The sequence below is a fragment of the Scyliorhinus canicula genome, chromosome 17, assembly GCF_902713615.1.
Source record: "Scyliorhinus canicula chromosome 17, sScyCan1.1, whole genome shotgun sequence".
In the NCBI taxonomy this organism is placed as follows: Eukaryota; Metazoa; Chordata; class Chondrichthyes; order Carcharhiniformes; family Scyliorhinidae; genus Scyliorhinus; species Scyliorhinus canicula.
The window spans coordinates 29,669,135-29,682,738 of record NC_052162.1 but is presented as its reverse complement, the minus strand read 5'-3'; the positions used below and the strand labels follow the sequence as shown (position 1 = coordinate 29,682,738).

Sequence of the window (13,604 nt, the reverse complement as noted above, 5' to 3'; positions counted from 1 at the left end):
TAATTGTCCAACGCTTACCAAGACCAATTACAGTGGTCTTCAACCCCAAAGACTCCTTAGTAGACATTTATCATGAAATGTTCAATTTTGAAGTAATTTGCTACTGCACTGTATCATGCTAAATTCTTTAACAGAATATAAAAAAACAAGATGCAATGCTGAAGCTACATTAAAAAAACTTTAAGTTTACAGTTGGCAGCACTGAACGGTTTAGGTCTATTTGGCAAGGAAATTGAATAAATTGAGGATTCGGCACTAGGCTATTGCCTTATATGGTGAAGTGTAAATATAAACTACAACTTGAAATATTGGATCTGTTGTTTTTAGAGCAAAGGAGCTTAATAGATGATTTGACATAGGTGTCTAAAAATGATACGGATGGAGCTGATAAAAATACTGTTTCCAGTGATTGATGCTTTGTGCACTCTGGAGGGTGGCAAATGGTATCTACATTCTGGAAAAGGAATAATCCAGAAACCTGAATATTAGTAATTACTATATCAACTACATTAACCAAACATTTTCAGTAAACGACTTCGAGAGCTTTTCTTTCTGCAAATTTCTGAAAGAAAATTCCTATCCACTAATCTCCCTGCACTGACACTTGTGCAATCTGAACTACATAGTTCAATAAGATTTTCAAGGCTAGAAGGGATAAATGAGTATGGTTCCTGCTCCAGATGATATCACTGCTTGTCAGTGACAATTGGGATCCGGTTCAATGGCTCAGCAAAGTTGCTCCCTGTCTGGGTTCACATAATGAAGGGGTTCTTGGGGATAACCAAGCACTGTTTGACATATAAGCAAATTTCCTCCAACAAGGACAAAAGGAGGTGAAAAATAAACTTTGGGTAGTCAAACCTTCATATACAACAGTATTACTTTAACGATACTTACTTGTTTGGTGCTTCCGCAGTGCATAAATGCAGACATAATTTCTAGTTAATAGAATCCACTTGCAAAAATACATATAATAAAATAAGGGGACATCAGTTGGAAAACAGTTGAGTGAAAGAAACATTTATTGCACATATGAACAACAAAACAATATTCTTATTTCTGTTGAACAGTGATCCTTTTCCTGGTTCCATTCACAATTGCATTATATTAAATTTCTATCCAAAGGTTTGGGTCTTCAGTTTGTTACTGCTTGAAGGTTGGTATTCCAAAGAGATTGAAAGAAAAAGTCTATTATTCTGTAAAACTACTATCGAGGTCATTGGAATCCAAGAACGTTATCCAAAAATGCTGAAAATTTTTCTGGGTGTCCTGGAGGGAATGGTTTCAAGGATCTGAAGTCCAATTTTTGTAATGTTTCAGAAAGTGTGCTAAAAACAAGAAGCAAAAACAAGTTATTAATGTGTCAAGATATCTGTAGTAACAATTTCTACTTCCTGAAATTTCAACATAATCAACTTGGCCAAGACATCACGGCACCTTTTGACAGGCTAACTAATTCATTGCTTACAAAGTAACCAATCTATAGTACACATTCATACAAAGGGCACTGTCTGGGCAAATCCAGTGTACATTGTAACTTTAATTTTTTTTTCTTCAAAAGGCAAATGTATATTGGGTAAATCAGACATAATGCATTACCCAGAATTTGCTTTAAAATTTGCTTGTGAACATTCTGAAAGGTGAATATGATTTGCATGGAACACATCAGAATAATTCACTTACATTACTAATTCCCTTTGCTAAATGACATATCCTGTCAATGGTCTGGGCACCATATACAAGCTTTTCCTACAGTGACGAGGTCAGTAAGAATTGTTAGAACAGTGGCAAAATATTTTGAATAAACTAAAATAGTTTGAATAACAATGTTTGGTGAAGCTCAAATGCATCAATATTTTGCAATCGAACCCAGTTACAAATGGTCTGATTTTTGGATTTTTCACCCTTTCGTGGGGTTTGTAGAAGATATTTTTCGTCAGCTGACTAATGTAGAGACAGCTTTCTGTTCTGTTCTTTTATGAAGCTGTTCATCAATTGTGATTTTTGTAGTTTGGCATGCATAAAACGCTACAGCTTTTAAAAGTGTTTTATCACACTGAAACAGTAAGTAAATACAGCTTTACATGCAGCACTACATTAAACAAACCAGATTTCCTGGTGTATACCGAGTTAGCTAGCTGATTTTAGCTGCACTAACACACTACAATTGGCATAAACTGATGATTTGAACCATCACCATTGTTTATCACACCAAGATTGGAATCATGGGCAAATTGTTAACATTTTACCGTATTCCAATATCGAAGTCATATATTGAACAAAAACATCTCCGAGTACTGAACTTGGAGAACATACTGTCTCCAGTCTGAAAAACACAACCTCCACCACCAAGGACAAGGGTAGCTAGGGACACCAGTACCTACAAGTTCCACTCCCAAACTAGACATCATCCTGACTTGGATACATGATCATCCTTCCTTTATTGTTGCTGAGATAAAAAATACTAGAATTCCCTACCGACTATACAGTAGTACTGTGGAAGTATATTCACTACATGGACTTCAAGAAGGTTGCTCACCACCTTCCCGAGGGTAACTAGAGATGACAATTAAATGTTGGCCTTGTCAGTTGCACACACAATTCGGAAATTATAAGTGTTGTAAATATAGAACATAGAACATCGCAGTACAGGCCCTTTGGCCCTTGATGTTGCGCCCACCTGTGAAACCACTCTCAAGCCCATCTACACTATTCCCTTATCATCCATATATATATCCAATGACCATTTGAATGCCCTTAATGTTGGCGAGTCCACTACTGTTGCAGGCAGAGCATTCCACGCCCTTACTACTCTGAGTAAAGAACCTACCTCTGACATCTGTCCTATATCTATCTCCCCTCAATTTAAAGCTATGTCCCCTCGTGCTAGCCATCACCATCCGAGGAAAAAGGCTCTCACTGTCCACCCTAACTAATCCTCTCATCATCTTGTATGCCTCAATTAAGTCACCTCTTAAACTTCTTCTCTCTAACGAAAACAGCCTTAAGTCCCTCAGCCTTTCCTCATAAGGTCTTCCCTCCATACCAGGCAACATCCTGGTAAATCTCCTCTGCACCCTTTCCAATGCTTCCACATCCTTGCTATAATGCGGCGACCAGAACTGCACATAATACTCCAAATGCGGCCGCACCAGAGTTTTGTACAGCTGCAACATGACCTCATGGCTCCGAAACTCAATCCCTGTACCAATAAAAGCTAACACACCGTACGCCTTCTTAACAACCCTATCAACCTGGGTGGCAACTTTCAGGGATCTATATACATGGACACTGAGATCTCTCTGCTCATCCACACTACCAAGAATCTTACCATTAGCCCAGTACTCTGTCTTCCTGTTATTCCTTCCAAAATTAATCACCTCACACCTTTCTGATTTAACTTCATTTGCCACCTCTCAGCTCAGCTCTGCAGCTTATCTATGTACCTCTGTAACCTGCAACATCCTTCCGCACTGTCCACAATTCCACCAACTTTAGTGTCATCTGCAAATTTACTCACCCATCCTTCTACACCCTCCTCCAGGTCATTTATAAAAATGACAAACAGCAGTGGCCCCAAAACAGATCCTTGTGGTACACCACTAGTAACTGAACTCCAGGCTGAACATTTCCCATCAACCACCACCCTCTATCTTCTTACAGCGAGCCAATTTCTGATCCAAACTGCTAAATCATCCTGAATCCCAATCCTCCTTATTTTCTGCAATAGCCTACCGTGGGGAACCTTATCAAATGCTTTACTGAAATCCATATACACCACATCAACTGCTTTACCCTCGTTCACCTGTTTGGTCACCTTCTCAAAGAACTCAATAAGGTTTGTGAGGCACGACCTACCCTTCACAAAACCATGTTGACTATCCCTAATCAAATTATTCCTTTCTAGATGATTATAAATCCTATCACTTATAAACCTTTCCAAGACTTTGCCCGCAACAGAAGTAAGGCTCACTGGTCTATAGCTACCGGGGTTGTCTCTACTCCCCTTCTTGAGCAAGGGGACAACATTTGCTATCCTCCAGTCTTCTGGCACTATTCCTGTAGACAATGATGACTTAAAGATCAAAGGCTCAGCAATCTCCTCCCTCGCTTCCCAGAGAATCTTAGGATAAATCCCATCCAGCCCAGGGGACCTATCTATTTTCACACATTCCAGAATTGCTAACGCCTCCTCCTTATGAACCTCAAGTCCTTCTAGTCTAGTAGTCTGTATCTCAGTATTCTCCTCGACAACATTGTCTTTTTCCTGCGTGAATACTGACGAAATATATCCATTTAGCACCTCTCCTATCTCCTCGGACTCCACGCACAACTTCCCACTACTGTCCTTGACTGGCCCTACTCTTACCCTAGTCATTCTTTTATTCCTGACATACCTATCCTTGATCCTACCTACTAAAGACTTCTCATGTCCCCTCTTGACTCTTCTTAGCTCTCTCTTTAGGTCCTTCCTTGCTAACTTGTAACTCTCGAGTGCCCTAACTGAATCTTTATGTCTCATCTTTACATAAGCCTCCTTCTTCCTCTTGACAAGTGATTCAACTACTTTAGTAAACCATGGTTCCCTCGCTCGACCACTTCCTCCCTGCCTGACAGGTACATACTTATCAAGGACATGCAGTAGCTGTTCCTTGAACGAGCTCCACGTTTCAATTGTGCCCATCCCCTGCAGTTTCCTTCCCCATCCTATGCATCCTAAGTCTTGCCTCATCGTATCATAATTGCCTTTCCCCCAGATATAACTCTTGCCCTGCGGTATATACCTATCCCTTTCCATCGCTAAAGTAAACGTAAATGAATTGTGGTCACTATCACGAAAGTGCTCACCTACCTCCAAATCTAGCACCTGTCCTGGTTCATTAACCAGTACCAAATCCAATGTGGCCTCGCCTTTTGATGGCCTATCTACATACTGTGTCAGGAAACCCTCCTGCACACATTGGACAAAAACGGACCCATCTAAAGTACTCGATCTATAGCGCTTCCATTCAATATTTGGAAAGTTAAAGTCCCCCATAACAACTACCCTGTTACTTTTGCTCCTATCCAGAATCATCTTTGCAATCCTTTCCTCTACATCTCCGAACTTTTCGGAGGCCTATAGAAAACTCCCAACAGGGTGACCTCTCCTTTCCTGTTTCTAACCTCAGCCCATACTAGCTCAGTAGACGAGTCCTCATCAAACGTCCTTTCTGCCACTGTAATACTGTCCTTGACTAACAATGCCACCCCACCTTCCTCTTTTACCACCTTCCCTGAGCTTACTGAAATATCTAAACCCTGGAACCTGCAACCACCATTCCTGTCCCTGCTCTAGCCATGTCTCCGAAATGGCCACAACATCGAAGTCCTAGGTACCAACCCATGCTGCAAGTTCACCCACCTTATTCCGGATGCTCCTGGCGTTGAAGTAGACACACTTTAAACCACCTTCCTGCCTGCCGGTACACTCCTGCAACCTTGAAACCTTACTCATGACCTCACTACTCTCAACCTCCTGTATACTGGAGCTACAATTCCGTTTCCCAACCCCCTGCTGAATTAGTTTAAACCCTCCTGAAGAGCATTAGCAAATTTACCCCCCAGGATATTGGTACCCCTCTAGTCCAGGTGTAGACCATCCCGTTTGTAGAGGTCCCACCTACCCCAGAATGAGCCCCAATTATCCAGGTATCTGAAACCCTCCCTCCTGCACCATCCCTGTAGCCACGTGTTCAACTGCTCTCTCTCCCTATTCCTCGTCTCGCTAGCACGTGGCACGGGTAACAACCCAGAGATAATAACTCTGTTTGTTCTAGCTCTAAGTTTCCACCCTAGCTCCCTGAATTACTGCCTTACATTCCTATCCCTTTTCCTACCTATGTCGTTGGTGCCTATGTGGACCACGACTTGGGGGCTGCTACCCGTCCCCCTTAAGGATCCCGAAACACGATCCGCGACATCACGGACCCTGACACCTGGGAGGCAACACACCAACCGCGAGTCTCTCTCGTTCCCACAGAATCTCCTATCTATCCCCCTAACAATGGAGTCTCCAATGACTAATGCTCTATTCCTCTCCCCCCTTCCCTTCTGAGCAACAGGGACAGACTCTGTGCCAGAGACTTGTACCTCATGGCTTACCCCTCGTAAGTCCCCCCCCCTCCCCAACTAGTATCCAAAGTGGTATACTTGTTACTAAGGGGAACAACCACAGGGGATCCCTGTACTGACTGCTTCCTCCCAGCCCCTCTCACCATCACCCATCTATCTTCATTCTTCGGAGTAACTACATTCCTGAAGCTTCTATCTATGACCACCTCTGCCTCCCAAATGATCCGAAGTTCATCCAACTCCAGCTCTAGTTCCCTAACACGGTTTCTGAGGAGCTGGAGATGGGTGCACTTCCCACAGGTGAAATCAGTAGGGACACTGACGGCATCCCTCACCTCAAACATTCTGCAGGAGGAACATTGCACTGCCTTCTCCGCCATCCTCTCTAGATAAAACAAGAAAAAGAAAGGAAGAGCTTACCTGATATTCACTTAACCCCTTAGGTTAGAGGAGGTGGAAGGGTGGGGGACACTACAAGTGTAGTGTCTCGGGTTTAGCAACCACCCAACTTATATACAGGTACTACACACCTTCCCAGAAATCCCCACGGCCGACTTCCGGTTTCCTGCTGCTCTGAAACAAAAAAAACAACTCCGAAAAAGAAAAGTTAGTTGAAAAACAAAGGCCGCTTCACCTGTAAGGTAAGTTTTTAAAGCGGGAAACTTACCTTTCCAACAGACCACGGGTTACTGCTCTCGCTGCTACCGCTGAAAAACTGACGGCCACTTTTCTTGAAAGGTAAGTTTTTAAAGCGTGAAACTTACCTTTCCGACAGCCCCCTGGTTACTGCTCTCGCTGCTACCGCTGAAAAACTGAAGGCCGCTTCTCCTGAAACGTAAGTTTTTAAAGCGGGAAACTTACCTTCCCGACAGCCCTCTGGTTCCTGCTCTCGCTGCTACCACTGAAAAACTGAAGCCTACCGCTTCAATATAATAAGAAGAAGTATTGTCAAGCATACAATAGTTTGTGGTCGAACTTTATTTGACAGAGTACTTAGAAAAATAGAGAAGGATGTGGATGCTGTTAGTAATAACAAATACATTTCTTATAATATTAGCTTCTCATGAGAAGCTGTGCCAGTAAAGGATCAGGCCTCAGTTGCTTATAAATTTATGTTTTTTTTAAAGGAAAGTTCTTAGAACAATCCAATTCAACCAATATTTCACCTTAACTGTTGTACACTTCAAAATGCCTTCTCTAGGCTGTCCAAATCGAGACTGAGATCAATAGATTTTTTTGGTACTAAGGGAAATCAATGGCTATGAGGTTCGGGCAGGAAAGCATAGAAAGTTCATGTCAGGCTGCGGGGGTGGCATGGCCTGTTTGATTTATGTTCTCATGGATCACTTTTTTTATTTTGAATTTCCAAGTTGCCATTGAATTCTAATATCACTACTCATTCTCATAACTCAATCAATATTGTTAAGAATTACTTACACAGACAAAACTGTCTAATTTTTTGCCGCATTGACACATACCACAGGAAAAAGTGCTAAATTGAAAAGATTTATTTTGTGATACTATTCATCATCTCAAATTGAACATCTCCTTATTGCAACTAATACTTCACCTTAACTGTTGTACACTTCAAAGTGCCTTCTCTAGGCTGTCTAAATTTAAACAACACATTCCATAATTTTAATTCCTCAATTCATGTGGACATAGACAGGCTAGCAGAATTGGTGGACGAATCGAAGATGGAATTTAATGCAGAGAAGTGTGAGATGGGGTAAACGAGGAGTTCGGGGAGCTGGTGGGGGGGACTGACAATGGGAGTAGCCCTGGAGGAGGCGGGGCCGGGCAGGGCGAAAGCGTGGGCTTTCTGCGGGTTACCTGCGCTGGGAGATGGTGGGGGCGGGGTCGGGGCTGAGAAGCGCGGGTCGTTGCTGGCTGTTTTCTTTTCCCGCGCAAGAGCGGGGGGGGGGGGGGGGGGGGGAAGGTCCTGTTGACGGGCATGATGGAGGAGGAGTAATCCCACGTGGGGAGGAGTCGGAGGTAGGGATGGAGTCGCCGGGGTCAGCAGAAGTTAGCTGGCTCACGGGGGTGCTAGGAGGGAGGGGCGCGGCTAGGAGGGGTCCTAGCCTGGGGGAGGGGGGTACCGGGTTGCTGCTGAAACGGTCAGGAAGGAGCTGGAGGATACAGGGGGTGCTGGAGGGGGGTGTTGCCGCCGTGGGAAACTGGCAGAACGGGGGACGCTGGCCGGTGGTGGGCAAGGGATGGGGTATGGCTAATCGGCAGGGGAGGGGGGTAGGCAGCCCTCTGATCCGGCTGATAACCTGGAATGTGAGGGGGCTGAATGGGCCGTCAAACGGGCCCGGGTATTTGCGCACCTGAAGGGGCTGAAGGCGGATGTGGCCATGCTCCAGGAGACACACCTGAGAGTGGTGGACCAGGTTCGGCTGAGGAAGGGATGGGTGGGACAAGTATTTCACTCAGGGCTGGATGAGAAGAGTAGGGGGGTGGCGATCCTGGTGGGGACGAAGGTGTCGTTTGAGGCGTTAAATGTGGTGGCTGACAGTGGCGGGAGATATGTGATGGTGAGTGGTAAGCTGCAGGGGGAGCGGGTGGTGTTGGTGAATGTTTACGCCCCAAATTGGGACGATGCGGGGTTCATGCAGCGTATGTTGGGCCGCATTCCGGACCTGGAGGTGGGGGGCCTGATCATGGGGGGGGACTTCAACACGGTACTGGATCCCCCATTGGATCGATCCAAGTCCCGGATGGGTAGGAGGCCGGCGGCGGCTAAGGTGTTGAGGGGATTTATCGACCAGATGGGGGGGTGGACCCCTGGAGGTTTGCGAGTCCAAGGGCCAGGGAATACTCGTTTTTCTCCCACGTACATAAGGCCTACTCGAGGATTGATTTTTTTTGTCCTGAGCAGGGGGTTGGTTTCGAGGGTGGAGGATGTGGAATACTCCGCCATTGCCATTTCAGATCATGCCCCGCACTGGGTGGACCTCGGGCTGGGGGAAGAGAGGGACCAACGTCCACTCTGGCGCTTGGAGGTGGGGCTGCTGGCAGATGAGGAGGTAGCCGAGAGGGTTCGGGGGTGTATCGAGAGGTACCTTGAGGCCAATGACAACGGGGAGGTCCGAGTGGGGACGGTCTGGGAGGCATTGAAGGCGGTGATGAGGGGGGAATTGATCTCCATCTGAACCCATAGGGAGAGGAGGGAGCAGAGGGAGAGGGAGAGACTGATAGGGGAGATGGTGCGGGTGGATAGGAGATATGCGGAGGCTCCAGAGGAGGGATTGCTGGGGGAGAGGCGTAGCCTTGAGGCCAGATTTGACCTATTGACTACCAGAAAGGCGGAAGCTCAGTGGAGGAAAGCACAGAGGGCAGTGTATGAATATGGGGAGAAGGCGAGCAGGATGCTGGCACACCAGCTCCGAAAGCGGGACACGGCCAGGGAGATTGGGGGTGTGACGGATAGGGCTGGGAAGGTGGTGCGGAGGGGAGTAGATGTTAATGGGGTCTTCAGAGACTTCTATGGGGAACTGTACCGGTCTGAACCCCCGGTGGAAGGGGGTGGAATGGGGCGCTTCTTGGACAAGCTGCGATTCCCGAGGGTGGAGGAGGAGCAGGTGGAGGGACTGGGGGCACCGATCAAGCTGGAGGAGGTGGTCAAAGGGATAGGGAGCATGCAGTCGGGGAAGGCGCCGGGGCCGGACGGGTTTCCGGCGGAATTTTATAAAAGGTATTTGGACCTGTTGGGCCCCCTGTTGGTCCGGACCTTTAACGAGGCAAGGGAGTGGGGGGGGGGGGGGCTTTGCCCCCAACTATATCACGGGCGCTGATTTCCTTGATCCTGAAGCGGGACAAGGACCCTCTGCAGTGCGGGTCATATAGGCCGATTTCGCTGCTAAACGCCGACGTTAAGCTGCTGGCAAAGATCCTGGCCACTAGAATAGAGGATTGCGTGCTCGGGGTCATTCATGAGGACCAGACGGGGTTTGTGAAGGGAAGGCAGTTGAATACGAACGTGCGAAGGCTCCTCGATGTCATTATGATGCCGGCCTTGGAAGGGGAGGCGGAGATAGTGGTGGCATTGGATGCGGAGAAGGCCTTTGATAGGGTTGAGTGGGAGTATTTGTGGGAGGTGTTGGAGAGGTTTGGGTTTGGGGAGGGGTTTATCCGGTGGGTGAGACTGCTCTACGAGGCCCCGATAGCGAGTGTAGCCACAAATAGGAGGAGGTCGGAGTACTTTCGGCTGTACCGGGGGACGAGACAGGGGTGCCCCCTGTCCCCCTTGCTCTTCACGTTGGCGATTGAGCCCCTGGCCATGGCATTGAGGGAGTCAGGGAACTGGAGGGGCCTGGTGCGGGGTGGGGAGGAGCATCGAGTGTCGCTGTATGCGGATGACCTGTTGCTGTATGTGGCGGACCCCGTGGGGGGGATGCCGGAGGTGATGAGGATTCTTAGTGAATTCGGGGGTTTCTCTGGGTATAAGTTGAACCTGGGCAAGAGTGAGTTGTTTGTGGTGCATCTGGGGTATCAAGAGGAGGGGATTGGTAGGCTCCCACTGAAGCAGGCAGGGAAGAACTTCAGGTACCTAGGGGTCCAGGTGGCTGGGAGCTGGGGGGCCCTGCACAAGCTCAACCTCACAAAGTTGGTGGAGCAGATGGAGGAGGAGTTTAAGAGGTGGGATATGTTACCGCTGTAAGTCTTTAGGGGCCAAGCCCTAACAGCAACCGCAGCAGCAACCCGGGATGGGGGGGGGGGGGGGGGTTGGATCGGATCGGTGGGAGGGAGAACTGTGTACATGGGTTTGTGGGATGTGGCGGGTGTTATCTCTTTCCCTTTTGTTGTTGGGTGTTCTTTTGTTTTTTTCCTTTGTTTGTAGTTGCTTTTGAAGTTGGGTGGGTATTGTTCTTGGGGTGTTAACGCGGTTGTTTTGTTAATAGAGTTGAGATGTTTATATTTTGTAAATATGTCAATAAAAATTATTTTTTTTTAAAAACAATGCCCGTTTAGTACTGAGGGAGCACTGCACTGCTGGAATGGCAGTACTGAGGGAGTGTCGCATTGTTGGAGGGGGTCATTTTGCAAATGACACGTTAAACCAAGGCCCTGTTTCCCCCAATGTGGAAGTGAATCATCTGGGCTAGAGAGTATAACAGGACTATGGACTGCAGTATTACAGGAAACTTGGGCTTAATAAACAGAGACTCTTATGAGACACTCTTATGTATGTGAATTTTCTTTTGGCATTTTTGGGGCCGGGCTGAGGACTATAGCTCCCAGCATGCCCGAGACTCTGGCACTAGCAGAGTGTGGCAGTGTAAATGTTCAATTTTGCGTTCCTTTTGACAGCTGGAGAGATGGCACAAAAATGGCCCATGTGATTTGGTGTGCAGCATGGAAAACAGGTTCATATGACAAGTTAGTCTGGAGCTAAAGAGCTGACAACTGAAGTTTTGTTGCTAGTTACATGCATCTGGGGGCCCAGAGAAGCACTGGAGCAGTGGTAGCTCCATGTTGTGAGGAGTAGGGACTCAGAGAAACCTTGGAGCAGGTGTCAACTTAGTCAAGCTGTCTGTTCCATGAAGCTGGAAGTTCAGAAGACAGAACCCATGGTGGGTAGTGGCTGTTAGCTCAGTACAGCTTGATAGCTAGGATTGTGTCAGTGGTTAGTTACTGCGGTGCAGCCTGGCCAAGTCAGTTGCTTGCAATTGAAGTTGATGATCCGAAGGCCTCCTTCTGTGCAGTTAACAGTTCTTTTATTCTAAACACTCCCTGGGTTACAGTGGTGCATACCTAATATTTAAAAGATTAAACCTGCTTTTTAAAAAGACATTTGGTTTACTCCTCCACAGCAGAAACCTTCACTAACGATGTTTAAGAAAATGTTCCAAAAACTGAATCTGTGCAAAAGAAATGACCGTAATGCGAAAATAATATAATGATCCTCCTAGGTTTAGCATGGGTTTAAGTGTACTGAATGTAATCTACCCAGTGTCTTGTTTTCATCTAAAATGGAGTAGCCCTCTCAGTGCTCTGCCAGGTCATCCTTCTATTCGGATTTTTATGCCATCCTCATGCTGTTGTGCTGACTTGCCCAACTTACCATTCTTCACACACCAACCTAGACAAAGAGTGTAATTAGGCTAGCTGGCTACTGAGGACATCACAATCAACCTGATTCTAATACTCAGGAGATCTTGACAGCAGCTATGGAGAGAGAAACTGTTAAAGTTTCAGGTTGGTGACCTTTCGCCAGACAACACAACAGGAGTCACTAAACAGCAATTAGAAATAAAGACCATTTTTATTTCCCCCCCGGGTGACTATCTGAGGCACACAAAGGTCAATTGTTAGGTTTCTATTCCAATTTGCTAACACAGAACAAGCTAGAAATAAATATCCAGAACCTTCTGGTTATTATTGCTCAAAACTGCATCCAATTACCCACTGACTCTCAGGGAGCTGTTTTAGAAAATAAAATATTTTACCATTTATTAAAAAATAATCAGAAAACCAAACTAATGCATACATCCACAAACAATCAATATTTAAAACTGATTACCAAAGTAGACAATTGTTAAATCCCCAAGCCTCTTTTCGAGGACACCTTTTGGATGTGCGAAAGCTGGATATGGTGAAACTCAACCTGAACAGCTGCCCGCAGGCCAACACTGTCTCTTGGGCAGTGTCGAGAGCAGATAAGCCCCTGGTTTTAAGGGGTATGGCATGAATGCGAGTACGTGTTAAAAGATTTTTTTTTCCCCTCCCAAGTTAACTCTTACAATCCTTCCATTTAATTCACCCTACCTGCAAGTGCAATACACAAGATGACCTTCAAGGTGCAGCTGTTTGGCTAGTTCCAACTGGTGATTGTTCATCAACTTCTCATTAATGACAACAATGAGGGGCTTTCCAGCTTCAAGGGTCTCCAGGCAACTTCCAGCACCTGGATGGGTGTTATAGCATGAAAAACTAAGTACAATACAAATACTATCTCCAGAAATCTGTAAGAAAATACTAGTGGTTCTACTGCTCTGCTTTTTAAAAATATTCACTCAAGAGATGTGGGTGTCGTTGGCTAGGCCAGCATTTATTGTCTATCCCAATTGGCCCTTGAAGGAGCCACTTTCTTGAGTCGCTGCAGTCCATGTGGCGTAGGTACTGTTCTGTTAGGGAGAGAGTTCTAGGATTTTGGCCCAGGGGCAGTGAAGGAAATTTCCCACATTAATTTTGATGATACTGACGAACCTTCTACTGGAAGTACTTTTAAACAAATCCATGATGGTGTTGTCATTGAGGCAGCAGATAGTATCAGAAACATGTAATCTAGGAGACAATTGAGATTTTTTGCTAAAATTGGGTCTCAGTACAGAACGCAATTAATAAGTGCATTGTGTGATGCAGAGGAACAGAATATTAAAGCAGGGAGGTAATGTCTACAGGATAAAAGTTGTTAAAAATATGAATGGGTTCGACAGCATAGATGTGGAGAAACCATTTCCATACGTGAGTGAGTCTAGAACAAA

General features: G+C 46.0%; 1 protein-coding gene across 1 annotated transcript in view; it reads right to left on the bottom strand.

The window, feature by feature from the left end:
* alg13 (ALG13 UDP-N-acetylglucosaminyltransferase subunit) overlaps nucleotides 1–13,604 on the bottom strand; it is a 141,183-nt gene that overhangs the window by 111,695 nt on the left and 15,884 nt on the right. The window contains exons 3-4 of the mRNA XM_038776124.1: nucleotides 12,886–13,024; nucleotides 1,220–1,328 (exon numbers count right to left, since the gene is read on the bottom strand). Of these exons, the coding sequence (XP_038632052.1) occupies nucleotides 1,220–1,328; nucleotides 12,886–13,024 (248 nt within the window). The remainder of the gene's footprint in view (nucleotides 1–1,219; nucleotides 1,329–12,885; nucleotides 13,025–13,604) is intronic.